The 26,606-nt window shown below is 47.8% G+C and overlaps 9 protein-coding genes across 10 annotated transcripts; 4 read left to right on the top strand and 5 right to left on the bottom strand.

The window, feature by feature from the left end:
* Positions 1 to 1,879, bottom strand: E1B28_003837 (uncharacterized protein; the record flags this gene model as incomplete). The annotated part of the gene is made up of 6 exons (XM_043148272.1): positions 1,381 to 1,879; positions 879 to 1,318; positions 630 to 812; positions 420 to 574; positions 213 to 367; positions 1 to 142 (listed from the first exon to the last, which is right to left on the bottom strand). The coding sequence occupies exons 1-6, from the start codon at positions 1,584 to 1,586 to the stop codon at positions 1 to 3; spliced, it is 1,281 nt and encodes a 426-aa protein (XP_043012864.1). The 5' UTR covers positions 1,587 to 1,879.
* A 150-nt stretch (positions 1,880 to 2,029) lies between these two features.
* E1B28_003836 (uncharacterized protein) lies at positions 2,030 to 4,061 on the top strand (the record flags this gene model as incomplete). Its single annotated transcript, XM_043148271.1, has 5 exons — positions 2,030 to 2,156; positions 2,211 to 2,309; positions 2,363 to 2,467; positions 2,524 to 3,091; positions 3,166 to 4,061. The coding sequence occupies exons 1-5, from the start codon at positions 2,043 to 2,045 to the stop codon at positions 4,059 to 4,061; spliced, it is 1,782 nt and encodes a 593-aa protein (XP_043012863.1). The 5' UTR covers positions 2,030 to 2,042.
* A 477-nt stretch (positions 4,062 to 4,538) lies between these two features.
* E1B28_003835 (uncharacterized protein) lies at positions 4,539 to 5,380 on the bottom strand (the record flags this gene model as incomplete). The annotated part of the gene is made up of 3 exons (XM_043148270.1): positions 4,539 to 4,837; positions 4,904 to 4,986; positions 5,058 to 5,380. The coding sequence occupies 3 exons, from the start codon at positions 5,378 to 5,380 to the stop codon at positions 4,539 to 4,541; spliced, it is 705 nt and encodes a 234-aa protein (XP_043012862.1).
* Positions 5,381 to 5,830: 450 nt separating this feature from the next.
* Positions 5,831 to 6,569, bottom strand: E1B28_003834 (uncharacterized protein; the record flags this gene model as incomplete). Its single annotated transcript, XM_043148269.1, has 4 exons — positions 5,831 to 5,960; positions 6,016 to 6,179; positions 6,241 to 6,348; positions 6,564 to 6,569. 4 exons carry the CDS (start codon positions 6,567 to 6,569, stop codon positions 5,831 to 5,833), a joined length of 408 nt encoding a protein of 135 aa, XP_043012861.1.
* A 290-nt stretch (positions 6,570 to 6,859) lies between these two features.
* Positions 6,860 to 12,650, top strand: E1B28_003833 (uncharacterized protein; the record flags this gene model as incomplete). Its single annotated transcript, XM_043148268.1, has 11 exons — positions 6,860 to 7,129; positions 7,185 to 8,401; positions 8,456 to 8,606; positions 8,662 to 8,733; positions 8,796 to 8,969; positions 9,023 to 9,483; positions 9,540 to 9,672; positions 9,728 to 9,940; positions 10,000 to 10,154; positions 10,207 to 10,740; positions 10,803 to 12,650. The coding sequence occupies exons 2-11, from the start codon at positions 7,307 to 7,309 to the stop codon at positions 12,648 to 12,650; spliced, it is 4,836 nt and encodes a 1,611-aa protein (XP_043012860.1). The 5' UTR covers positions 6,860 to 7,129; positions 7,185 to 7,306.
* Positions 12,651 to 12,872: 222 nt separating this feature from the next.
* RPT4 (26S proteasome subunit rpt4) lies at positions 12,873 to 14,605 on the top strand. Of its 2 annotated transcripts, XM_043148267.1 has the most exons (8): positions 12,873 to 12,998; positions 13,060 to 13,102; positions 13,159 to 13,278; positions 13,348 to 13,583; positions 13,639 to 13,974; positions 14,043 to 14,264; positions 14,314 to 14,458; positions 14,518 to 14,605. In XM_043148267.1, the coding sequence occupies exons 1-8, from the start codon at positions 12,924 to 12,926 to the stop codon at positions 14,538 to 14,540; spliced, it is 1,200 nt and encodes a 399-aa protein (XP_043012859.1). In that variant the 5' UTR covers positions 12,873 to 12,923; the 3' UTR covers positions 14,541 to 14,605. The 2 variants fall into 2 exon arrangements, with proteins under 2 accessions (XP_043012859.1, XP_043012858.1); XM_043148266.1 differs by having other exon boundaries at positions 13,639 to 14,264.
* Positions 14,606 to 15,077: 472 nt separating this feature from the next.
* Positions 15,078 to 17,054, top strand: E1B28_003831 (uncharacterized protein). The gene is made up of 3 exons (XM_043148265.1): positions 15,078 to 15,610; positions 15,667 to 16,012; positions 16,062 to 17,054. Exons 1-3 carry the CDS (start codon positions 15,175 to 15,177, stop codon positions 16,510 to 16,512), a joined length of 1,233 nt encoding a protein of 410 aa, XP_043012857.1. The 5' UTR covers positions 15,078 to 15,174; the 3' UTR covers positions 16,513 to 17,054.
* Positions 17,055 to 21,174: 4,120 nt separating this feature from the next.
* Positions 21,175 to 22,718, bottom strand: E1B28_003830 (uncharacterized protein; the record flags this gene model as incomplete). The annotated part of the gene is made up of 2 exons (XM_043148264.1): positions 21,175 to 21,918; positions 21,975 to 22,718. 2 exons carry the CDS (start codon positions 22,716 to 22,718, stop codon positions 21,175 to 21,177), a joined length of 1,488 nt encoding a protein of 495 aa, XP_043012856.1.
* Positions 22,719 to 24,889: 2,171 nt separating this feature from the next.
* E1B28_003829 (uncharacterized protein) lies at positions 24,890 to 26,451 on the bottom strand. The gene is made up of 6 exons (XM_043148263.1): positions 26,275 to 26,451; positions 26,136 to 26,220; positions 25,634 to 26,068; positions 25,449 to 25,566; positions 25,271 to 25,389; positions 24,890 to 25,212 (listed from the first exon to the last, which is right to left on the bottom strand). The coding sequence occupies exons 1-6, from the start codon at positions 26,419 to 26,421 to the stop codon at positions 25,196 to 25,198; spliced, it is 921 nt and encodes a 306-aa protein (XP_043012855.1). The 5' UTR covers positions 26,422 to 26,451; the 3' UTR covers positions 24,890 to 25,195.
* Between the last annotated feature and the right edge of the window lie 155 nt (positions 26,452 to 26,606).

Genomic DNA, 26,606 nt, shown 5'->3' with positions numbered 1-26,606 from the left:
TCACATCAACCGAACAGGTTTACCAGGGATAGGTACTCGAATGAGCGCAAATGGCTTCACTCTCTTGTCAGTTCCGTTCTGGTAAACAGGGCTAAGCCACAACTGGTTTGCAGTGAAGTAAAGGAATCCGTCGTCCGCAACACTGTGTGCATGTAGAGTTAGACCATGTCAGAACCAACGTTCAGTTACCAATGGAAGGGAACACTACGAACGAAAGAGTATCCGGCCAAGCCATCCTAGGATCTCTGACAAACAGCTCAACGAGTCCAGTTTTGGGGTTGAAGGTATTGATAGAATTATGCTCTGGTTGACTGATATAGATGAGGCCTGTATCGTCTGTCTCGAATCCATCCGCGGCACCACCCATCTATCAGAATAGTCAGAAAATGGAGAGGTAAAAACCATCTTTCAAAACATACCTGTCCAAGGTACTGCACGTTTTGGGCAGCTCGAATAGTGGCGAACATATCATCAGCAGGATTGACACGCAGAGGTGCGGTTTCGACACGATAGAGGTCTCGGCTGGCTATAGGGGTGAAGTAGAGGAAACGACCGTCGGCGGATATGGCAAATCCTACACAACGACATTTCAGTTCAATGGCGTCGAGTGATTACAGAAAAAACAGTACCGTCGATACCGCCACCAGCAACAGTTTCCCAATGAAGTGCAGGTCGTAATATAGAGGCTTGATATGTTGGACTTCCAAAGAAGGAAGCCAAGAAATTCGTAACTGGATTCACAGACCGAAGTTGGTCGAGATGTCTCCATGACTCGCCGGTTCCCAGATCGACTACTATAATACCATGGGCACCTAAAGAGGGAGGAAGGGGAAATCAGAAACAAAACGCGTCGCATACCCAAGATCATAATTCCCCACCACTATCAGCAATATACGCAATCCCCTCCCCAGAAGCCGTAAGATTGGGAGACAAATCGAAGCGAACGTCATTCAAATATCCGAGAGCGGGAAGAACATCCTCCGTAAACGTGATGGTCTTGAAGGGCGCGGTCGAATTCGAACTGGAGTTGTTTAGATCAAACCCCATCAACTTCGGTCCACCAGGAGCAGCTGGTGGATTATCTCCACCTTCAAGGACTGGTCGTCCCGTATCCATCGCCCACAACCGTCCTTTCGGGTCGAAAACTACGGCTTGGACGTTGATAAAGTGTTGCGAGTCGCTTGAACCGAAGGTGCGCCCAGAGGTAGTGTTAACAAGTCCATCGGGTGGCGTGTTGAATTCTAAGCTGGGGAAGGGTACCTCTGCGGTCGCGTTGACAATTTCTGCTACAGTGAGCGGATTCGTGGCAAGGTCACCTCTAAATTCAGTAGTAGCGAGGTCAGAAGCACTGACGTCCAGTATAACGAACCATCCACTCACCTGTTAAAGTTAACAAAAGCCCTCCCTGACTGGCCAACGGTTATACCAATAGGTGGTTCCTCCTCAAATAGATGGACAATTTCAACCGGTGGGCCAAATGTTCCATTGTCGACCAGACCCGGATTTTGGTCGAGTGGCTGAAACGATACACCTAGCGATAGTGGTAGGAAGAGTAGTAGCGAAAAGAAAGCAAGCTTAATTTGCATATTCGAGTTTGAAAGACGACGCTTGGTATGAGAATGGGGGCAGGTATGGGAAGCCCTTTCGCCAGCCTTATAACCACTGGTCAATTCGGATCCTCAGCGAATAAAGGAAGCCCTCCACGGATGACGCGTTCTGTGAAATTTATTCCCCTCCAGCCCTGTCGAAGAAGGAATGGCTGATCACCGGGTGGAGGCGATGACCTCAAAGATAGAGTTCCCGTAACTCGTTTGAGAACGCAAACTTCCAAGAATACCCATTACCGATGGCCTGGTCGCGAAATATTCACAGACATTGATATTCTCCTCGGTAGAAAGATGAAGTCGCGGAGGGGTTAACTGGAAAAGCGCTTTCTATTACTGGTCTGGCACGTGGTTGAAATCTTGACCTGCCCTCATGGGACTTTTTTTGGTGCATAATCTTTTGGAACAAGTTCTATATACTCACCTTCCACTTGCGCAATGGCGAAATCCGAAAAAAAGGGTGAAAAAGTCGACAAGAAGTCCAAGACTTCTAGCAGCAAAAAGCCTGGTGTAGTGCCTACATCTGCTGAAATATTAGCCAAGGCAAGAGCGGTACGTTTTTATTTCTGAATATTCTACATTTCAATACTCATCGTGAATATATAGGACAAGGGCAAGACATCCAATAAGGAAGAAAAGGATGTCACGAAACCCAAAAAATCTGCCGTGAAGAAAGAAGATAAGAAAAAGCCCACAAAGGGCAAGGTATGCTTCAGGAAAATGATGAAATTGTCTACAACACTGACTTATTCCCTAAGGCTAAAGAGGAATCCTCTTCCGAGTCCTCCGAGTCGGAAAGTGAGGAGACTGAAGTCAAAAAGCCAGCTGCTACTGCTACGCCAGCAAAGGCCGCGAATGGCAAGGTGCGATCATTACCATTAAATCATCTATATTTGTACCGATTCGAACATTCCTACAGGCTTCAGCAGACGAGTCCTCCGAAAGCGATTCAGCATCATCTGAAGAGGAGAAACCCAAAGCTCAACAAGTCAAAGCATTACCCGCGAAAAAAGCCGATTCTGATAGTTCCGACGACTCTGATTCAGAAGACGAAAAAAAGCCTACAGCAAAGGTCGTCCCTACAAAGAAGGCCGTCGCTATCCCTTCCAAAAAGGCGGCACCGGCACCGGCAAAGAAGGCAGACTCGGATTCGGATTCGTCAGAATCAGAAGAAGACGAGAAGCCTGCTGTTACTCCTGCTGCTGCTGCTGCTAAAAAGGCCATCGAGCCGTCTTCAGATTCAGATTCCTCAGATGACTCATCGGAGGAGGATGAAGGACCTACCGCCAAAACAACAAAAATAACACCCGTGAAGAAAGCCGAGTCAGAAGATGACTCCAGCTCCGACTCGTCAGATGACGAAGACGAGAAACCGTCTGCTGCGTCTAAAACCAAGAAAGACGAATCGTCGAGTGATGGTTCCGAGTCGAGCTCTGAGGACGAATCTGACGTTGAGATGGGTGATGATACGAAACCCAGTGCCAATGGTTAGCCTAAAACAGTTTGTTCGGACCCCTCATTTCATTATTTTGAATCCCTTTTCTTTCCGTCATTTTTTCAGGCAAACGGAAAGCTGCCGACTCTGTGACCGCCCCACCCAAAAAAGTCAAGCTCGCGAACGGAGATGCCGCAGCTGCTGATAGCTCCCAAGAAGAGATCAAATCGATATTTGTTGGCCAGCTCTCATGGAACGTTGACAACGACTGGTTAGCTCAAGAGTTCGCCTCTTGTGGTGAAGTCCTTTCGGCATCCGTTCAGATGGATCGTAACTCTGGAAGATCGAAAGGATTCGGATACGTTAATTTCTCTTCCCCTGATGCCGTAGAAAAGGCTTTGAAGGAGATGAACGGGAAGGAAATCGATGGGAGGAGCATCCGGGTTGACAAGAGTACACCTCCTAACAAAGCTGCGGATAGGGACAAGAGGGCGAAAGCTTTCGGAGATACCCAAAGTCCACCTTCGACGACATTGTTCCTGGGGAACCTGGCGTTCAGTGTTTCCGAAGATTCGGTCTGGGAGGTCTTTAATGAGTGGGGTGTGAAGAGTGTTAGGTTACCGACGGACAGGGATACTGGGAGACCGAAAGGGTTTGGATACGTTGAATTTGAGTCGCTGGATGGTGCTAAAGCTGCGTATGAGGCGAAGAAGGGTTCTGAACTTGACGGGCGATCGCTGAGATTGGACTTCTCGCAGCCAAGAGATGCTAGTGGAGGTGGACGAGGAGGGTTCGGTGGTGGTGGGCGAGGAGGAGGGGGAGGGTTTGGTGGTGGTGGTGGTGGAAGGGGAGGGTTCGGTGGTGGTGGTGGAAGGGGAGGGTTCGGTGACCGTGGTGGTGGACGTGGCGGAGGAAGAGGTGGGGGACGGGGTGGAGGAAGGGGCGGTCCACCGAAATTTGGAAATGCCCGTTCAGGAGGAATCGTACCGCATGAAAACAAAAAGAAGATTTACTTCGATTAGGCTAGGCGTAGGATCTATTTCATTTATACTCTCCGTTCATGTTCTCCAATACTAGTGATATCTTGACAATACAGGTTGCATTAGCGACTTCTTGTAACCCATTGTACATGTCTCCACCTCAGATTGATATAATACAGTCTTCAGAGAAACTAGGAAGACGACGTATTACGGGCGAGCAGAAGGTCTCGCAAGTAGTGAACCTGTGGTCGCCGTCAAAGCCCACTCTATGTTGTCTCGTACCCTCATCTCGCGGTACACCTCATCATGGTTCTCCATCATTTACTGTGGTTCGAAATTCATTGTCGTAAGGGGAGAGCTCACTTGGACCAAGGGACGTTCTATTCCATCATCGTTCATCCCCATCGTGAACCCATCTCGGAGGGCATGACTATCAATAACAACAACCAGGCGACACCTCGATGTTTTGCGGACACGTTCTATGATCGAAAAAGGGTGCCGACCCAAAGAACTCCCATCTTAAGTGACAAAACTCCCATTCCCGAAAACCTGCTTATCAACCGAAACCTCTCTCTCCCCCACGAAAACGACATGCCCAACGTCTCGAGCAAATAACGGAGGACCACCACGAGGAGTTATCGACTTTTGTAGTTTTCCTCGCCGCGAACGCGTACTTGAAGTTGGTGCCGACTCGGAGGTCATGTCCATATCCATATCACGACGATCACTTTCGTCGTTGGTTGGGGGAGCTGGAATATTGCGTGAATGTTGACATTTCAAACAGGTATATCTCATGGAATGTCCATGACAAGGAGAGCCTATAACACACATTACCCTCGTTTCAGTCTGTCTGTAACTTATATATACGGCGACAACGAGTATACCTTTCACTCTCACCGATGCTGTCGACCCAACAACCAAAACGGTATTACAACCTCGACAAAGCGTTCTCTTGATAGATGGATCCCTGATGAATGAAAGTTCAGCATCAGCATTTATATGATTTCGTCCGACAATAAAAAATAGAAAACTCCTCACATCCTAACCGTCGTTTTGGTACTAACAACCTTCATAGTCCCGATATACGCTTTCGCAAGATCTCCCATCCCAACTTTCCATATCTTCCTTTTCTTCCCCCTCCCCCTCGTTTTTGTTTTCGCTACAACACCAGCGTCACTCGACGACGCCGACACTTGAGGCTCAGGCTGCGGCTGCGAAGTCGAAAGGGTGCTACAAGAATCGTCCTCGTCCACGCTATGAAGGTAAACACTGGCTTGATACAAAAAATTGAGACGATGGATGATATCTCGATTCGGGACTACATTTGGATTTGGTATGTTGTTTTTGTCCTTCTTGGCCATATTGGAAGGATCGAAAGAGGAGAGAGAGAGAGAGAGGAAGGGAGGTGGGAGATGTGGATGATGGCGAAAACGTGCCGATGGAACGCGATGGTGTCCAGTCGAAAAGTTGAGGGTTCCGATGACGGAGATGTACCAGAAGGACGTCTGCACGCGAGCGGTACCCGGTACACTTGCACTCTTATCGTACTTGTTATGGGATTTTAACAGTATGTACTTTTTTGTGAGATGCGGATTTCCGAATGAGTAACGAAATGAGGGTCGGAAGTAAGATTGTCACAGGAATAGTACGTTGCAAGAACCATTAGCCATTCACAGCGTCGCCGAAGTTCAAGCACAAGACTATAAATCCAGTACACCGTTGCCAATAACGTGTAGGAGTGAAAAAATGTGTGCCATACGCCATACGCCATAAACTCATGAGGAGCAACAAATACAGACACCCTCTCAACCTTATGCCAACTTCTTGACCGCCTTCCTGACACCATCCCGTCTCCTCTTCTTCTCCATCAAGACTTGAAACCGACCAAAGTCATTCAGAGTCCGGCGTTTTTCAATAGCAGCTCGTTTTTTGGCCCAAGAGCTGAGAAATATGGACGTTAGTCGAGGATTCATAAACCTCTAGGAAAAATCTTTACCTTGATTCCCACTTGGCTAATGTCGCCTCCTTCTCAAGGTGTTTCCTAATGACACCGGTCGATGCAGTACGAGGAAGTTTGGTGAGGCAGATGGGGGTGAGAACTAGATGTTTGTAAGGATAGGCTTGACGGGGCACATCAGAGATAGGGTTGTCGATGATAGCCTGCAAGTGTAAGGGCATGCATGAGCAAAAGTACGAGTGAAGCGACAGGAATACAACTGACCCGGTTATGGTCGATAATCTCTGCAATGACGGCGACCTTTCCTGCGCAGGGACCAGCCTTCAAGAGAACCAAGCGGCCGACTTGAACGAAGCGTTTGAAATTAGATTCCTGTAAAAAAGCGTGTTAGCTTTCCAGGTTTTCGAACGTGATCGTAAGGTGATATGCCAGTCCAGTTCCCCTCGAGGTCTCCTACATCCTCATCCCAATCCTGGAACGGACTTTATCCATGCAACGGAAACGTCATCCATCCAGTTCCTCCAGAATCCAGCACACGCAGCCTTCCATTTCCATTTAAACCTTCCCAACCGTAAAACAAAACTCACGGTCATTACAATTTTGAAGTTTTTGGGGGTTTAGTGTCTCTTGAGGACGACCAGGACGTTCAGGGGAGCGGAGGGTTTCGTGTTGTGTCGCGTGAGAACTTTCCGGCGTTATTGGTACTTGTTTGCACCTGAGCAACGGACTACGGCAATCCGGCCATAATGCCGTAATTAGGGCCTTCGGGTTAAGCCATATTAGGAAGGAGTGGCCTATTCTCGGGCCGAATGACTCTATTAGGATGACGCCGATGTAATGTTCGACGAGGAGGAGGAAAGAAAAAAACGAGATTTGACCCTCTCTTTCTCTCAACTTCCACCCTGAAGCTTTCTCTCAAATTGCAACAATTTATTGTCATTATTTTCTCTGGCATTTTCCCGAGAAGGGGTGGTTTGGAGGGGTTCGATGACCCTCTCGAGGTCGCTATTCATACTGGCATCCAATATCTGAATGTTCCATAAAGTGGAAAATAAGGACTAAAGGGTGGAGGGGACGGTTAGAGGGGATGAAGGTTGATTCGAGGCACGCCTGAAGGAACTTACCGTGTGACCAACATAGCCAAACAAACCAGGTGCCGTAGCCAAACAACAGTCTTTGACTTATTTCTCATTTTTCCTTCAACTCAGGAAGCTGGTTCGTCGTCGTGCAAGACGTTGCTGGCCACTCTCTCGACGCCACCGTCGACCTCCCACCACTTCCCACTTTCCCCCCCCCCTAGCGTTATCCTCAGCAACGCAACGCTGACTGCATGAATCCTTCTGACATCGCTTCGGAAACACCGTTACCTCATACCCAAGCTTCACCTCTTACCATCAAATTGAAACTTTCAAGCCATCATTCACGAATGGCCGCCGGTCACAACAACAACCCTCCCCTTCGTCGTTCTTCGCGTTATCGCAGCACCTCCGACATCCTCGCCTCGGGTTCCGAATATCACGAGAGCGACAAATCAATGCAAGACGGAGAACCCGAACCCGAACTCAACCACGACGAGGACGACGACCCCTTAGCCCAAGACCAAAAACCCACTTTCACAAGTACCAGAAGTGGCAGAAGAGTAGCACAGAAATCTTACGTCGAGAGCAGCGAAGCAGATGACGAAGTCGGCCCAAGCGAAGCCGGTGCTCTATTCGATGACGGTGTCAAATTCAAAACACGCACGCGTTCTCTACGTCGCCACTCTGCAGATGACCACGACAACGACGACGGTGACGACGAAGACGAGGGTGGTGGTCTCCCTCCCCGTCGACACCTTCGGTCACGGAAAAACAGCTTCATCGCCAGCGAGGAAGACGACGACGCTGGCGGGGGCGGTGGATACAACACCCGTCTAAGAAAAAGACCTTCCACACGTTCCAACGGCACCGGCAAATCATCCACATCCACCCGGAAACCTATAGACGAAAAAGCATCCCAAGCCGCTGCCCGTGCTCTACGCGCTCAACGTAGACACAAAACAGAAGAAGCTGATATCTACGAACCACAACCACAGGGATCTCCAGGATCAGTCGATGCTGATGGCTCATTTGACGAGGATGCTCAGGGGGATACGGATGTGGATGATTTAGAGATTGCTATGAACGACCAACGACCGGAGGAAGAGGAGGAAGTCGAACCAGAGAATGATGGGAAACCGTATTCGCTGAGGCAGCGTCAAAAGGTCAACTATGCTATTCCGCCCCCTTTGGAAGAGATGACACGGCCTATGGCGAAAAGTAAATTTGGAGGAGGTGGTGGACGGAGAGGTGGGCCTGCTGCGAGGAGGGCGAAGGGTCCAGGATGGAGTGCTACTGGTGCAGAACTAGGGAGATGGATGGGTTTGCCTGGGGCGGGAGATGATTCTGTGGGTTTGACGGACACCTTTTGTTTCAAATTTTTGACTCATATGTTTTTTTAGGACTCGGATATTCCCAATAGAACTCCTCGTAAGCCCTATGGAGGGTTGGGTGCATTTGGAGGTGGGGTTGCAGGTGGAGGAGGAGGCTTGTTAGCTGGTGATCTTGCTGCTGCTGGAACGCCCTCGAATCTCGGCCGAGTTGGTGATTCGAGTAAGTGATAAACAGGAAACTGTTGCGCATCCCCCCCTCACTTTTTCCCCCCAAGCACTTGCGGATGCGGATCCTCTTGGAGTCAACGTCAACGTTACTTTCGATGAAGTCGGCGGCCTTGATGATCGTCAGTTTGACTACTTGGTCTTTTACGTTCCCTTCCCTTATTTTCGTTTTTTTTTTGAACAGATATCAACTCATTGAAGGAAATGACGGTTCTACCACTTTTGTATCCGGAAGTTTTCCAACAGTTCAAGGTGACACCACCAAGAGGTGTTTTGTTCCATGGACCTCCAGGTACCGGAAAGACCCTACTCGCTCGAGCTCTTGCTGCCAGCTGTCGGTCCAATGGGAAACAAATTTGTAAGTGTTGAGGAAAAAGGAGATATCATGTCATAACCTCTCTCCTTTTTTAGCCTTTTTCATGCGTAAAGGTGCCGATGCACTTTCAAAGTGGGTAGGAGAAGCGGAACGACAATTGCGTTTGTTATTTGAGGAAGCACGGAATTCTCAACCGTCTATTATCTTTTTTGACGAAATCGATGGATTGGCACCTGTACGATCTTCGAAACAGGATCAGATCCATGCTTCTATTGTTTCTACGTTACTTGCGTTGATGGATGGAATGGATGGGAGAGGACAGGTTGTTGTTATTGGAGCTACGAATCGACCGGATGCGATTGATCCTGCGTTGAGGAGGCCCGGGAGGTTTGATAGGGAGTTTTATTTCCCGTTGCCTGGTGTGGAGGCTAGAGAGAAGATTTTGGGGATTATGACGAGGGGGTGGAAAGGGTGGAGCGATGAGGATGATGAGAGTAAAGAGAGGGTGAGGGGGTTGGCGAAGTTGACGAAGGGGTATGGGGGTGCTGATTTGAGAGTAAGTGTTTTTGGTGTTTAGACCCATTTTTTATTTTTTATTTTTTATTCAAACAGGCGTTGTGTACAGAGGCTGCGTTGAATGCTGTACAGAGGAAGTATCCGCAGATTTACAAGTCGAATGATCGGTTGTTGCTCAAGCCTGATTCTGTCAGAATTGGGTTACGGGATTTCATGATTTCGATTAAGAGTAAGCACTCCCCCCCTTTTTTTGTAAGGCTTTCCTCTTTCTGACGGATACGTAGAACTTGTGCCGTCTTCTGCAAGATCGTCATCTTCAGCGGCATCACCTCTCCCGCCACAGCTTGTCCCTCTGTTGTCGGAAACTTTGGAAGAAGTGAAAAAGGTCATAAGTCGTGTTTTGCCAACTGAGAAGAAGATGACGGCATTGGAGGAGGCGGAGTATGAGGATTACCAGGGTGAGGAGGGGGCGTTGGAAAGAGAGATGACATTGCAATGTATGTGTTTTTTTTTGTTATTGCGACCTTTTCCCCCCCTTGATCACGTAGTTTTATAGCTATGGAAAAGCTGAGGATATATCGGCCTCGAGTTATTATTCATGGTTCGTTAGGTATGGGGCAAGCTTATGTAGGAGCTGCAGTGTTACATCATTTAGAGGGATACCATGTACAAAGCCTAGAGTTGGGTACTCTCATGGGTGATTCAACAAGGGTACGTTATACGTTAGCAGAGATTTAAGATTGACTGATGTAATGTTTTATAGACCGTCGAAGCTGGGATTGTTCAGCTTTTCGTTGAAGCGAAGCGTCACCAGCCTTCTGTGATTTACATCCCCTCGTTGGTAGGGTGGTGCGCCGCAGTGAACGAGACTGCTCGGTCCACGGTCCGCGCGATGCTCGACACGCTTGCTCCCACGGATCCCATACTTCTTCTTGCCATCGTTGACGGACGGTTCCTCGATCTCCCAAAGGATGTTCGTTCGTGGTTCGGATTAACAAAAGACAACCGGGTTGAGATTCCTGTTCCTAGTGAACACCAACGCGTGGAGTTTTTCAAGCCATTGATCGAAGAAGTGCGACGGCCACCTAATCAATTTGCTGATGGTATGCCGAGGAAGAAAAGAGTGTTGGAGAAGTTACCGATTGCTCCTCCCCTTGAACCGAGGAAACCGACTGATGCTGAGTTGGCGGCACAAGAAGAGAGTGATGGACGTGTTATTGCGTTGCTTAAATATCGGTTGGGGCCTATTTTGAATGAATTGAAAAGGAAGTTTAGGCGGTTCACGAAACGGGCGAGGGTAAGTTGTTTTATTTATTTGGTTCTAAAAAAATCCTCAATGACATGTTCATTCTAAATCAGGAGGAGTACTCGTACGCGAAATTCCAGGGTGATGATGATGATGATGATCAGCCAGAAGTCACCATTGTTGAGTCTAACACGGTCGTGAACGGGGTGATAGATATCACTTCTGATCCACCGCAACAAGATCAGCCGTTGATGAACGGTGGTGGTGGTGGCGGCGGTGGAATAGATATCCTCCCGGCTTCTAACGAAGTGCAAGTACAAGTTACATCCACCAGACGACCTCCGAAACTTCATGACATGGATTTAGAACGCATGCATTCTGAACTCTATCGAGGACGGTATCTCACTCCCCAGGAATTCATAGATGATATCAGGAAAATCGTTCGGAATACAGCGCTTTGTGCTGAAGAAGATTTGGAACGCCATTATAGGGCCGAGGCGATGTTTAATGCTGCTGAAGTGAGCATACTTGAATTTGATGCGACTTTCCGGCTCGAGTGCGAGAGAATGGCTGTTCGTGAGCGGAAGCGGAGGGAGGAGTATAAGAAGAGTAAAGTGAGAGCAAAGGAGAAGGAAAAGGAAAAGGCGGGTGGGAATGGGAATGGGAGTGATAATGGGAACGGGAACGGGTTTATGGGAACACGTAAGAGTGCGCGACATAATGGTTTGCAACCAGAGCTTGGGATAACGGATCCTGTCAAACTTGAGCGACGACTGAAGCGTCAGAGGGAAGAAGGGGGAGGAGGTACGGATTCGCATGGGTCTGAGGATGAAAAGGACGAAAATAGGGATCCGAAGAGGTCGAAGATGTTTGTATATGATGAAAATCGTGACCCTTTGGAGATTGCTACTCCTCCGCGGCAACATTCAAGTGTTCGTTTTGCTCCGCTGACGATTGAACCGATGCAGTCGCTTGTTCCTCAACCGGCACCTTCGATACATATAGCAGCGAAAGCGGGACCGTCGGTGCAGCCGCAGCAACCCCATCCTCTGCATCCAATGCATTCTATGTATCCTCAAGATATGTCGCACCCAACACAGCCGTTCCAGCCGATGCAGGCTCACTATCCGCTACAGTCGCACCAACCTTTACCACCCATGCAACCCCATCAACCAACGCAGCTCTTCAATCAACCATCTCAGGACTTTTATCCCGTTTCAGTCAATCAACCTCATTTCGGCCATCCGTCACGATCGACACATTCTCCTTATCCGATACAGCACGAACTTTCTGGATCACAACAACATTCAAACGTGTGGCAGCAGAATAACGAGCAATCGAGTCGGTTTCCGTCCAACTTTATTCCGGGTCCGGGTGATCAACGTGAACGTGAACGGGATGGGATGTTGGTTGACCCAGTGCACGGGCAATTCGGAACAGCAGCCCAACAACAACCACGGAGTTCTGGTTTCGATCCATCGCTCCTCAACCCGTTGTCAGAGGAGATGCCTATCCATTCTACACCCGTACCGCCACCTGTGATAGACGATGATCCTTTCTTGTCGATGCCTCTACCTCAGCAGTCTATCAGAATAAAATCCACATCGCCTCATCCCCATCCTTCCAAGCCTTCTTCCAAGTCACCCGAACCTCCCCGAGATCGAGACCGAGAACCATCCCCGATGCCTGGGGTAGAAAGGACACCTACGCCGTTACCGGAGTTTCACGTTGATGAGAATCTGTTGGCGCAATTAGAGAGTAGTCTGCGATTGCATACGTCGACATTGACGATTGAGCAGTTGGAGCAGCTACGGGCGACGTGTTTGAGTTGTGTGTGGAGGAATAGAAGGGAGTGGGATCGGGGTGGGGTTGTTAGGGAGTTGCAGGATGTTGTGAGTGATTTTGTTGTGGAAGTTGGTGGGGGTGGGGATTCTTCTGGTGAGGATGGTGAGATGAGTTGATTGGGTTTGGTTGCTGGGTTTGGTTTGTTTTTTTTAATCGGTTGATTTGGGTTTTTTTTTTTCATCTTTTTTTTTAATGCTGTATACTGAATTTACGATTACTGTATCACAAGGCTTGTATGTTTTAATACTGCGTACCCAATGCTACTACTTACTCAAATACCAGCCTGAACACGCTATATTTTCTTGGAGAATGATTAATGATTTGTCAGCGTCTGTTGACGCGTCATCTCCGTACCGCTAACGCGTCGCTACTCTTACGAATCGTTCATCATGGACGGACAAGCATCGACATCCTCTGGAGCCATGGACGAGCGACGGAAGAATGCTCTGAAAAGCTATCGCGAGGTGAGTATTGCCATGTATTTCGCACCAGTCTTCATGGGCAGTTGAACCAAAAGTCCAATAGAAAATGCGAGCACACGAAGTCAGCAGTGAAAGCTTGAAGAACTGTTCGTCTTATGAATTATCCTCTCTTTTGTTGCTTATATGGATAATTCATGAACAGTGCGGTTTTCGTTGAAAGACCTCGAAAGAGACTACGAGAAGACAGAAGACGACATCAAGGCCGTACAATCCGTAGGACAAATTATCGGGGAGGTTATGAAGCAATTGGACGATGAGAGGTGTGAGTTTTGTTTCACTTGTTCATTCATTCTTCCTGGCATCTCATTTTTTTTCTTAAACCATAATCCAGTCATAGTAAAGGCATCATCAGGTCCTCGATATGTGGTATCCTTCCGACCTACTTTACCCGTCGAAAAAATGAAAAACGGCACTCGAGTCTCTCTTGATATGACAACTCTTACAATAATGCGGATTCTGCCGAGGGAAGTGGACCCATTGGTGTACAAAATGAGCTTAGAGGATCCAGGAGGTGCATCTTTCGCAGGGATCGGTGGACTTACAGAACAAGTTAGAGAGTTACGTGAGGTACCTCACTTTCTGTTATTTTTCGACCTCCTCCCTCCTCACCCAACATTTCTAGATTATTGAACTTCCACTTCTCAATCCAGAATTATTCCAAAGAGTCGGAATCAACCCTCCGAAAGGAGTTTTACTGTACGGTCCTCCTGGGACTGGAAAGACTCTCTTAGCGCGTGCGGTGGCAGCTACACTCAACACCAACTTCCTCAAGGTCGTTTCTTCCGCGATTGTTGACAAGTACATCGGAGAATCCGCGAGGGTGGTGAGAGAAATGTTCGGATATGCACGAGAGCATGAGCCATGTGTGATATTCATGGATGAGATTGATGCAATCGGAGGAAGGAGATTTTCGGAGGGTACCAGCGCGGATAGAGAGATTCAGAGAACGTTGATGGAGGCATGTTCTTAACCTTGCAGTTTGATCTCCCCGTTGATATACCGCTATCGCTGACAACTTTCTCACAGCTTCTCAATCAGATGGACGGTTTTGACTCTCTCGGGCGGACAAAACTGATTATGGCTACCAATCGTCCAGATACCTTGGACCCTGCACTTCTACGTCCAGGCCGTTTGGATCGTAAGATTGAGATTCCTCTACCGAACGAGCAAGCGAGGTTGGAGATTTTGAAGATTCACTCCAAGCCTGTGAATAAAGCTGATGATATAGATTATGAGGCGATCGTCAAAGTGAGTTCTGTGAGCGGTTTACGAAACGTGTATTCACTTCGGTCGTTAGCTTTCCGATGGATTCAATGGCGCAGATCTGCGTAATGTCATTACAGAAGCTGGAATGTGTGCTATTCGCGACGATCGAGAATATGTTAAGCAGGAGGACTTGACCAAGTCGGCAAGGAAGGTTGGGGACGCTAAGAAACATGAAGGTAAGCCAACGTTCTCTTTTCAACGGCATACGAATTATATAGCTTATCCGGGTTTATAGCTAAACTTGAATATTCAGCGTAGTTCAGGTGTAATTACTAGCTGTCAGGATTCAATGGGTGGCATTGGAATAGGAATAACTCTATCCGAGCGTTTCAGTTTCAGCTGCGGCAGACATTACAGGACCCAGGACTCAAGAGGCTAGGTATGCGCGAGGCTAGTCCAGGAATTCAAGGGTTCCGACGAGTTTACTCGATTAGTCAGACACCCTCAACCATTCTGCAGATCTTTATGAAGCCCTTATTCCTCTGCATAAAGCAGCTGAAACTGTTGAAGAGAACGTTGGTCCTGACGAAGGTGGTGGTTGCGGTTCAATAGAGCTGGTTCAGTATGCATATGGGTGTTGCAGAACTCATGCACATGGCCGTTATCCGCTCTTGAATACTCGAGGTGACTAGGCCCTCGCAGGTGAGTATTCTAGTCGACGAACATGGACGCTGTAGTAGGATATGTAAATTTGGACTCGTTCAGGAATTTATTCATCTCGCTCTCGAACTGCCCTCGTACCTCCTCGTACTCGTAGCGCTACACGAGGGACAAATTCATACCAAACACGAGTATGGAAGTGTCCCGGTCGGCAGTTCCGAATTCCGGGACCACGTGCGTGTAATCTACAGCGCCAGCTCTTCCTTATCATCCACCACCACCACACCCATTCATGGCACCTGACTCCGAAAGGTTCTTCAATACGCTCGACGGTTTCACCAATCGGGACTACGAGATCGATGACCCAAATTACCGCAATCTATATGAAGTAGCCTGGAAAAGTAAGGACCGTAACGCCATTTTCGAGGATGTCGTTGGCTCTGAACCTTACAAATCCCTCAAACTTGTCCTCCCACACACTGTTGGACATCAAGATCACCTGTTGGTCACTTCTGAATATAAAGCCGCTCTATCCGATGCAAAACGCTGGTTCGACGGACGGGAGGACCTCAAAACAAAGTTTACTCAGGAGGAATCTTGTTGGAAGCCTCTATCGGAGGACGAAGGTGAAGGTGAAGACCAGCAAATAAATACCGATGCCGACCCGGATTGGCCCACCTCGTCCAGTGCCCAAGGTGTTTTAATCGTCTGTGGGATGCCTGGCATCGGTAAGCCTCACTAGGACTCTGAGGATAACCTCACAATGACATTTCTTTATCTGCAGGGAAGAGTTGTTTTCTATATTATGTTCTTGTAGAACGTCTCCTCGCAAATCTTCCCACTTGTTTTCAGACAGAACGCGACCGCTTTACCTATTGGTGTGACAAGGGCGTGTTTAACTGCGACATGGAGCCTTTGCGTATAGGTTTCCGCATCCCGAGCAGTGTCTGGTTTCTTATAGATTCAAACATGGATATCGTATCTCCCTCAAGCGACATATTGCGAACGTGTGCACGGGTAATCCAAGCGGCTTCCCCACTGAATGCTCGTCTCCGTTGGAAACGAAAGCAGAATCTCTTCACCTATCACTGGTTCATGAAGCCCAGCCCGCTACGAGAGCTATTGATCATGTGCGCTCCGTGTCTCTTCTTTATTACTATCACCTCAAACTTTGCATAGGAGGCAATTTTGGCCTGTTCCCCTCACAGATGAACAAGTGACGGAATTTGTGACCAGTTATGGACCATCCATTCGCCTTATCACCCAGTACGCCCATCGCCTCTACCAATACCGCGTTGACCTTCAGTCCAGGACCAGCCAACTCACTTTTGACAAGCTCAGAAAACTGCTTTATGATTTAAATGTCTTGAACGCTGGCAATGAGAGCGTTTCGCATTGGATCTTTGGTATATACCCGGGTCGTAAACGCTACCATCATACAATCGGATTCCATACATCAGAAGTTTACGATCTCGTAAAAGCAGTATTCTCCGAGAGTTGGAAAACACACGTCTGCTTGAGTGTGTATGAACTGTTCAACAACGGGGTTCGCTGGACGCGAGGCTCCGCAAGCTATCTTTCGCAGGACTTACCGATCGGGGGTACTGTACTGGAAGGTAACCATAGCTGAAGTCGAACAATCGGAATCCGATTACAGCGCCACCATCTGTAGGAATTGCCGAATTCTTCTTACTCTTTGAAGCCATCCCCCCAAAAAACATCCGCACCTCCCCAAGCTCTCATGTTGTATCAGTATGATTCCAGTGGCGCCAGCGTTTTCTGGAAAACTTAGGCTATCATCGACCACCCTCCGCTCCCAAACAGCCAACGTTCGACTCTTTCCTCGTAACGCCAAGCATACACTCAATACTCTCGCAGACAATAGGTACGAGAAGACACCTTCTGAGCACCAGGAGTAATCATGGCATATGCACGTGCATGTAATGGACAAAGGCGAGACAAGGCGACACTAGGATTGCCAGTGATCAATATTTCAAATACTTGTTAATTTCTCTGCTTAATTATCCATCTCTTTCTTGGAGATTTCTTCCTCGCGTCGACAGTTTCCAACATTCTCGCTCTCGATTCTCTATTTCATCTCAGGTCAACAAGAGTACTGTCATTGACCCTGAAGTCGGAAAAACCGGGAATTCGGAAATTTGTACTGTAGCCAAAAATGGACCGATTTTTTTAGACTTTTTAGTATCAGAAATTAAGGAGAAATGTACGATACCTATCCAGAACACTCCTCACAAGGGGGGATGAACTCCTTACTGACTTGTGATGGTTGCACGACGACGGGTCAAATATCGGGCCGAAAATTTAAGCGTGAGAAAATTTTTTAATCAGGAATGCTGCCACTGTGGCACAAGTTCCCGATCAATTCCCTTCATTCTTGGTTAGTTATGATCACTGGATATTTCTCTTGCCCTCACATACCCATAGATACAAATATGACTGACCTATAAGTGCCCAAGGCCATGATTCTGCAGAGCACTCCGATTTTTTCAGTCATTTTGACCCTAGGTTGTGGCAATTACTCCAGGTACAGCATGGCATGCTGAGGGCCAGGCTCTTGGCACTGTCAATTACATCCATTGGGCTACCCAAATCTTTGGTCCTTGAATTTTTGCAATTTTTTTTGGGTGTACAGGGTGTATGCTTGCAAATATCCGAGATTTTTGTGTTTTACACCCATAAACTGTACAAGAAGACTAGCAAACACCTCTGGCAGGGATCAGATGATTCCTGAATTTTTACTTCTAGTCCAAGCAATGAATTAGGATTGATTCTGGCACCTCCAGCACCCTCTGTTCATGGGAAAAACAACCTAAATGAGGAAAAACTGATAAATTTAGGGTTTTTTCCCCACAAGTACAGCCTCTGTACATGACATGTGTAGTAGAAGCATCTGAAATGAATATATATTCATGAGAAAAGTCCCAGGACTTGATGGAACCATTATACCATCTCTAAGTAGACCTGCGTGGGAAAGACTTCCAATTTCCCCCCAACTACACTATGCCTCGTAAGAAAGGGCAGAGGAAAAAAGCAAAAACTACTACCAGTACTTCCGCAACCCCAGATTCTTCACCACATACAACCCCACCCCATTCTCCTACTCCATCTGAGTCCCCCTCTCCAGATTCTCTTCCTAAACCTTCTGATCCAGCTGTTGATCAGCTTGAGGTTGGATACCTTCTTCTGTTACTTGAAACCGCGGAAGCAACTCCAGAAGACAGAATTCAATATGCACTTGCAGCTTTAGACCGGTCCAAGCAGGAAGCAGTGGCTGAGGCAGAGAGACTGAAGCAGGCAGTACGTAAATCTAAACTGAGTGTTAATGCTGCGTGAGTCCTGCTTGCAATCTCTGTTTCCAAAGCTCATTAGTACTCTAGATCAAAGCAGTTTGGTGTTCCCTCTTCCACACTTTATGACCGAGTCAGTGGAAAACACAAGAACCGACAAGAAGCTCATACTCAGGAGATGATTCTCAACCGCGAGCAGGAGTCCATATTGGTAGAGTGGCTGAAGGTGTTGGGTCGCCGTGGGGTTGGTCTGAGACCCTCTCTCATTAACAAGAAAGCTTCCAGCATTGCAGGAAAGGAAGTTGGGACAAATTTCTACAGGCGATTTCTGGCACGGCATCCGGATTTGGTTGCCAGACAGACCACCATGCTGGAGGCATGTCGGGCACAGGCTCTCAACCCTACCCTTGTTGGTGAGTTCTATGATCTCTTGGAGGAAGTCATAGATGTAGGAGATGGGTTGAAGATTCATCCAGGTATGATTGCTAACATGGATGAGAAGGGGGTCAATGTTGCAGATGTTGGGGCACAGAAGGTTATTGTTGATCGTGATCAGAAAACAGCATTCACAACATTGAACGCAAGTCGGGAGTGGATAACTATTATTGAGACGGTGTTTGCGGATGGTTCCAGTATGAAGCCTACAGTTATCTTTAAAGGTGCTTGGACAAATGCAGAATGGTCCCGAGATAATCCTGGTGGTGCAAGGTGGGTCTTCAGTCCATTTATTAATTCTGTACATTGTGCTGCACTCAACTATCCCACTATAGTGTAGCTTCATCTCCCAATGGCTGGACAGATCGGGAACTTGGATACACCTGGCTGAAGAAAGATTTCATTCCGGAGGTCTGCTGTCGGAGGAAGGACTTTGGGCTCCACTCAAAGTATCCTGCACTTCTTATTCTTGATGGCCATAACAGCCACTGCTCCTACGAGTTCTGCAATGCAGCAGAGAAAAATAATATTCATATTCTCTGTCTTCCATCCCATACTACACATGCTCTGCAGCCATGTGATGTTTGTGTCTTTTCACCTCTTGCTCGTGCATGGAAGCAGATTGTCATGGAATCGGCAGATCACCAGATCACCATCTCAAAAGCAAACTTTCTCTCTCATTATCACAAAGCCAGGGAATGTGCAATGAAGGGAACCACTATTACCTCTACATTCCAAAAGACCGGAATTCACCCTTTTAACCGCAACATCATCCCTACTACAGCCTACGCACCTGCACAGAATACTACTCAATCATCCCAGCCTATTCCTGCACGACTTCCTTTTGGTCTAGTTCCAGTCGCAGCCCCCATCCCTCTCACTGTCACATCTGCCCCAACTGACAGCCCAAACATTTCTGCCACCAGCGGACGCACATCAGTCACAGCCACTAGCGACAATCTACTTGAGTCCCTTCGGATTCAGAAATTCGAACTTGCTCTTCCCGATCCCCCTAACAATGAGGCACCACCAGAGGAGCTCTGGGAATATATCGACCTTCTTGTTCAGACTGCCAAGCATGCCAGCACTGAGCTTGATCATTCATATGCTCATATGGTACTGATGGATGAGGAGAGTGCTAGATTACGGGAGGTTGCACAGAGGAAGGGTAAGACAAAGAAGAAAACCTATGCACAGGGGCGTGCTCGACATCTTACTGATGCACAGGCCTTAGAGGAGTTGGCGAAGGAGGATTGGCGGCTCAAGGCCAAAAATCTACTGAAGGAAGTTAAAGTTGCACACAAGGCTTTCCAACACCGTCTGAAAACTCGACAGCAAGAATTGGAAAAGTTGATCAGAGAGGCCAGTGGGGATCATGGCAAACTGCAAGGTCAAGCTCGGGGTAGAGCTAGAGGTGCTGGTGCTGGTCGGAGTCGAGGTAAAGGGCGTGGCAGAGCAAAGGGTGGCAAAGGAAAGGGTCGTCAAGTTGACGTGGTATCAGAATCATCTTCAGGTGAAAATTTTGACTTCTCTGCACTATCTCCACCCCCCCAGCCATCTCAACCCCGACCCCGCCCCCGTCGAATTAACAAAGGGACCAGTCCTGCTGAAACTTCAGCAGCTGCCTCTCACACCACTCCACCCCTTTCTGCCAAGAGCAACAGCGATGACAATGATGATGAATATGAGATTGGGAATGTCTCTATTGCAGATATATTGACCCAGGAGCTCAGGGACAATGGTTATGACAGCAGCAGGGAATTAGTTGATATGCCTATGGAAGATGACAGAGAGACCAGTGAGAATAACAGTGAGGAGGTGGAAATTGGTGTCAAGAAGATTGAGAAACATCGTCGTGTTGAGGACAAGCTGCAATTTCGGGTCTGGTGGGATGATGGAGATAAGACTTGGGAGCCATTTGAGAATGTTGATGAGCTGGAGGCATTAGACCAGTATCTGAAGCGGAAAAGTGTATCCTTTGTGACTGAATTAGCTTAAATAATATTCGCCTTTATCTACGCTTCATTTTGAGCCCCCTATTGTGTATTTTGGTTGGGAACTCGAGGAGATATCGACACTTTTTCAACGAGCGCGATTGTGTGACGACAGCGACGTCGCTTAAATCGGCAATTTCCGACTTCGCCGTGGGGCCACGTTTTCGACACCCCCTCATTAAAAAATTCATATCTCAATAACCTCACACCCTCCCCACACAAAAATTGGTAGGCACATACCTCAAAAGGTGTTCTATGCAACTGTAATTTATTTACAGGTTCTGGTACGTACTTCTTTAGTTATACTAATATTTCTCCTTAGATTGCCGACTTCCGGGTCAATGACAGTAATCATTTTCCGAAAATCGAACTACTTTTTTTTTGCAACAGAACGAAATGGAGAACTATGGTATCAGAGGAAGGGATGACAATATAGGAACAGGGACATAATAGTTACAACCAGGTAAGATATCGATTATACATCATTCACAAAAAGAAACATCAAAATAATGATATATGGTATAGGCACGCAACGAATAGGGGAAGTGATAGTGATCACTTTTTCAACACCTTCAACAACGCTTTGACACCCTCAATCCCAAATCCGCCGTCTGCAGTAGAATAACAAACATACATCGGCACCCTTCCAGAATCAAACTTGGCTCTGAAATCGCCTCGTTTTAGTAATCCGGCCGTACCGGCTACCTTCGAATACACCTTCGACAGCCCAGCAATCTTCCATCCCGAGAGGTTGGCTTTCGGATGAAGGGTGTCAGACGCTGTTATACCAAAGGTGACTTTGGGAGGTCGTGAAGGCGATGCTTTTTGAAGGAGCTCAAGCGAGGTGTGGATGAGGAGTTCAGACGTGCCTCGGGGTGCGGAAGGGAAAGAGATGGCATTTTTAATGAGGTAGTAGGGCGAGGTGGAAGCGGACTTGGACTCCATATGGAGAGAGAAATCAGTGTCGAGGGAGGAGGAAGATGAGGAGAGACTATGAGAAGAGAATATGGGTGATTGAATGGGTGATTCAGAATCCGAGGAAGAGGTAGATTGGGAAGACTCTCGTTCGGGAGATGTCTCTGGAGAGGACTTGTGGTGCCGAAGGAAGAATTTTCGTTTCTGTTTGAGCGGAGATGTGGTTGGGACTGGGGCTGGAGCAGGTACGGATGATACCTCGGAGGCAGGGGGCTGGTAGGGCCCGTGAATGGGAGTGAGGATCAAAATCCCGACGATGTGGCCCTCGTGGCGAGCGACCAGATATCGACGGTGCTGTTCATCTATCCATGGAAGTCCAGTGGTCTGTAGGGTACATGGTAAGTCATCTGATCAAAAACCATAGAAAGAGACCAACTTACAGAGGCCAACTGGACACCTTTCAGACCTTTACTCTTTCGCCACTCAAGTAAACCATCTTCCACCTCCTGTCTGTCATGCTGTGACCAATTTTCTGTCGTTTCCTCAACAGAAACGCCAGCTCTCTCTGCCCTCCGAAGGTTCTTTTTCAAATCTTTGACTGCACCGACACCCTCCTTCCCCTTCGCGTTCGTCAATTCCAGGATATGATCTGGATCGAGAACTTCCTCGTGGATACACTCGACCGTAGACCATCCGAGACCACGTTCTTTGTTGTTGTTGGCTAGAACGGTCTCGAGAGCGAGATCGGTACAACACCAAACGGGTTTCGCTTTTTGTTCATCTACCGCCCAGGACACAAAGGCCTTGGCAGTGGGACCGAGAAGGGAAACGTCGGAGACGATAGGGTTGCCCCATGCAAAGATGTAATGTTTGTGTTGCATGTAGCCTTGGATGGGGAGGAAGGTAGAAGTGGGGTTCTCGGCGAGGAAAGAGGCGGGTGCTTGCCATATTTTGTAGCGAGAGAACTCGAGCCAAGCGGTGGAAGAAGAGGAACCGTGGGTGGAGATGAGATGAGCGATGGAGGATTTATCGAAGGAGGAGGAGGAAGGAGACGAAAGCTCGGCACGATCACGCTCATCCTCATCGTCGTCAAAGTTGAATATGGAAGACCTGGCATCGGAGTCAATGTCACTTGACTCTTGGTGGTCTTGGTGTTGTTGGGATTCGTGCACTGGGATCGACATTGTTGAGAGGGCGAGTGCAGGTAGAGGAGGATCTGAGTGGAAGGAGTAGCAGAAGGCTGGCTTTTATAAGTGAGTCCGTACCGTGGTCTAAGTTACATCCGCGCTCATTTGGCAAAGTTGTTTCGCCGACTCGGATTCCAAGGTCGTCGGCTGCTTACCTCCTCGGCGGAAAAGCCGTACATAATTCCTAGGATTTTTGGCCGGGGTACCCGATCGAACCGACGATAGCAGACCCGGCGGAGTTTGAATTACATCTAGAGTTACGTACAGCGTAAGCACATTACCTGGCTAAAGTCCATGTACTATAGTCCTCCCATACGGCGGCCACCTAACTGTCGTATTTGTTCTTTCTCAAGCTTGAAACACATGCACAGGATTTGTCGCCACCTACCATCTCTCCGTACGCCTCAGCTGTCATCTCCATGCAAATTGCTGCGTTCATGGCGCCTGACTGAGACTTTTCGGGTCGATTTGACGATCTCACCTATCGGGAGTTCAAAAACAAACAGTACTGGAAAAATAAATTTCAAGGGATCCCGATGATAAAGGTGAAGACCAACATATGGATACTGATGATAGTCCGGATTAGCCCACTTCAAACCGTCTCAAAGGTGCTTTTACTGTCTGTGGGATGCCTGGCATCTTAGTACGATTCCAAGGATAACGTACCAATGACATTTGTCTGCAGGGAAAAGTTGTTTTCTGTATTACGTCCTCGTGGCTCCTCGCAAATCTTCCGACTTGCTTCCAGACCGAACCTGACTCCTTTACCTATCGGTGCGACGAGGGCGTGTTTGACTGCGACATGAGAAGGGTTTCGACGCTCCCAGCTGTGTCTGGTTTCTTGTGGATTCAAACACAGACAACTTACCAAACCATAACGGATTCGAAGGCACGGGTAATCCAAACGGCTTCCCCACAGCCTGACGCTTATCTCGATTAGACCGAAAAGACGAGGATCTACAACTATAAATGTTTCATCTACGAGAGCTGCCAACCATGTACGCTCCGATGAACAAGCGACGGAATTTGATACGGACTATGGACCATCCACTCGCCTTATCGCCCACCGTCTCGACCGATACCCTTGACCTGCAGTCCAGGATCGATCACTTTCGACAAGCTCTAAAAACTACTTGGTGATTTATAGGTGTTGCAATGCAACGAGTGCGATGTGCAAGGGCTCTTTGATACATACCCAGCCTCAGGTCATCAACGCGACTATACAGTCGGATTCCATACATCAGATGTTTACGTTCTCGTAAAATCACCATTCTCCGAGAGCTCCGCTGGACTGTTTTTTTGCAGGATATATCTATATATCACAGAGACTGAAATTGAAAAACCGAAGAATATCATCCCGTTTAGAGAGCCTCATCCTTCCATCATCGTCACTTCGACCTCTGTTATGTATTTCTGTTGCAGTTTACCGTTTTCATGGAGGAAGCATGCAGTTCGTATTACGAATTGTCGGAAATATTGACGGCGGTTTATAAGCGGTTATAAACGTTACGCCTTTTCTCACAAGGTGATATTGCCTTATGGAGACTTATTTTAATCTTACGGAGCCTTATTTGCCTTACAATCGCATATAAGTGGGCCGACAGTCCGAAGCGCCTGACATCTCGGAGATTTTCCGGGAAGCTCATAAGCGGTTGTAAGCCAAATAAGGCTCCGTAAGATTAAAATAAGTCTCCATAAGGCAATATCACCTTGTGAGAAAAGGCGTAACGTTTATAACCGCTTATAAACCGCCGTCAATATTTCCGACAGAAGCACCACAGTAATTACAAGCTTAGTATACCCTGTTTACTTCGTGATTATACACAACGGCCTTTGGTTCTATTCATCCGTATTCCTACGTGCCCTGAATAGTGGATTATACGTCTCGTCTTTGCCTCCTTCTCTAATCGTGCTTCGGACTCTGGATCACCTTCAACAAACGTTTGCACTAACGCTGGTGCTTTTTTCACCTGAAGAAGACATTTCAAGTGAACTGGTGGAATAGTGATTGCAGAAATATTCGAGGCATTGAAACTCAACGAATCTTGTTTTCCTTCGGTGCAACGACTGCTTGCTCCTGCATTGCCTCCGCCGCTCTTAGTGGGACTTGGTGCGACTTTTCCTCGTCCGCCTCAATCTGTGCTGTAGAGTCATTCATCAAGTCATTATCGGGAGGTATTGGTGGAGGGGCGTTCGATTGTGCGAGAGATATCTTTTTTTTTCGGATTTATTCACCCCTCCCACCAAAGGACAGAAGTGTACGCAAATAGAGAGAGATGTTCAAGTAATAACGAGCTCGGTCGGGTGGGTGATGGTAAATGTCTACCCGACCGGTGCGACGAAACCTTCAGATCTCCCCTCGCGCAGGACATCACTGAATGAAAATAAAAGTTTGTATTATCTTATCAACGAGTGAAACGTGCTTGAGCGCAGCATCTAATATCACTAACACTCTACTCAAACCCTGTGTTCGCTTAGAGTGCGCTCGCACCTGAGGAAATCGAAAATGTCAGCAAGAAGCGCGGAGCTGAGCGAACGAACCAACGCACCAGTAATGATATCCACCAACTCGTTCGTAATTGCGGCCTGGCGACCACGGTTATACTGCATAGTCAATGAATCAATCATGTCCTTCGCGTTCTTTGATGCGTTGTCCATAGCGTTACGACTGAAAGAAAAAATATATTTAAGCAACGAGATAGAGAGAAGAGCGCAAAAAGGACGTACCGTGCGCTCTGCTCGCAAGCATGACCTTCTACAAGTGCCGCATAGATGGCATTGGCAAGAGAGAATTCGGCAAGATCCTTGGTGAAGTCGTCTTCCATCTCATATCTCTTGAAGCCCTCTGAAGCAACATCATTGATAAATAGGGAAACTTCATCAACGCAAAAGAATCAGAGACGAAAACGTACCGCTTTCCTTCAAGGCTGCTGCACCCTTGACCTCAAACGCCTTAGGCTCGTACGAGATTGCCGAGACGAATCGGTTGTGAACCAGGACAACCGCATCAAACTCTACACCACTCTTCGTAATCAAATCCGCGACACCAGCAGCATCTGCGAAGGTGGGGATGTCTCTACCAATTTGGTTGAACGTCAGCCTGAGGTTCTTGGGTTGGGCACGCGTAAGTTGGGCTTTCGACTTGTCACCAATGACCATGACGGGCGACGTGGGGTCTATCTTGACACCTTCAAGGGGAGTGTCTGCTAAGTTATTCAAGGCGCGACGTGTGGCTTTGCTGACGGAAGAATGGATACCGCCGCAAAGGCCTTTATCGGAGGAGACGACGATGAAAAGACGACGTATAGAGTCTGAGGGTGATTCTTCTTTCGAGTGATCAAAGACCTCTAAATAGAAGGTAAGGGAAAATGAGAACTAAGGGAAGAAGAACAGGATGGAGAACAGGCCACGTACCGGAGTTAGCGATACCGTATTCCTTTCCTGCTTGCATAGCTCTCTGAGCCTTTGCGAGTTTTGTAGATGCAATCATTTTCATTGACTAGCGATAAAAAGAAATTAGAAAAAATTGTATTCTGAAGAAGCAAGCGCGTACCTTTGTAATTTTCTCAATGTTGCGGACAGACTTGAGACGAAGTTCGAGTTCACGGAGGGTAGCCATGTTACGGGCACTTGAGGGTATCACCAGTAGCGAGGGCTGAGCCACGACGCGGGCCACGGATCGACGAGCAAGCATCGACATTGTTGATGAGGGACAACGACGACGGGGAAGTGAGATTTTGGCATCGTCGACGTCGGGCGCGTTCGGCTTGAGGATTAATTTCCCACGATCATGCAACAATCCCTCTCACGCTTTTAAATTTTGAGCTTTGACTGGCGCCTCTTCCTTTACCAATTTATGATCATTGATATGGGCATGGTGGTAGC

Source organism: Marasmius oreades, chromosome 2 (genome assembly GCF_018924745.1).
Source record: "Marasmius oreades isolate 03SP1 chromosome 2, whole genome shotgun sequence".
In the NCBI taxonomy this organism is placed as follows: domain Eukaryota; kingdom Fungi; phylum Basidiomycota; class Agaricomycetes; order Agaricales; family Marasmiaceae; genus Marasmius; species Marasmius oreades.
This window is presented reverse-complemented; position numbering and strand designations above follow the sequence as displayed.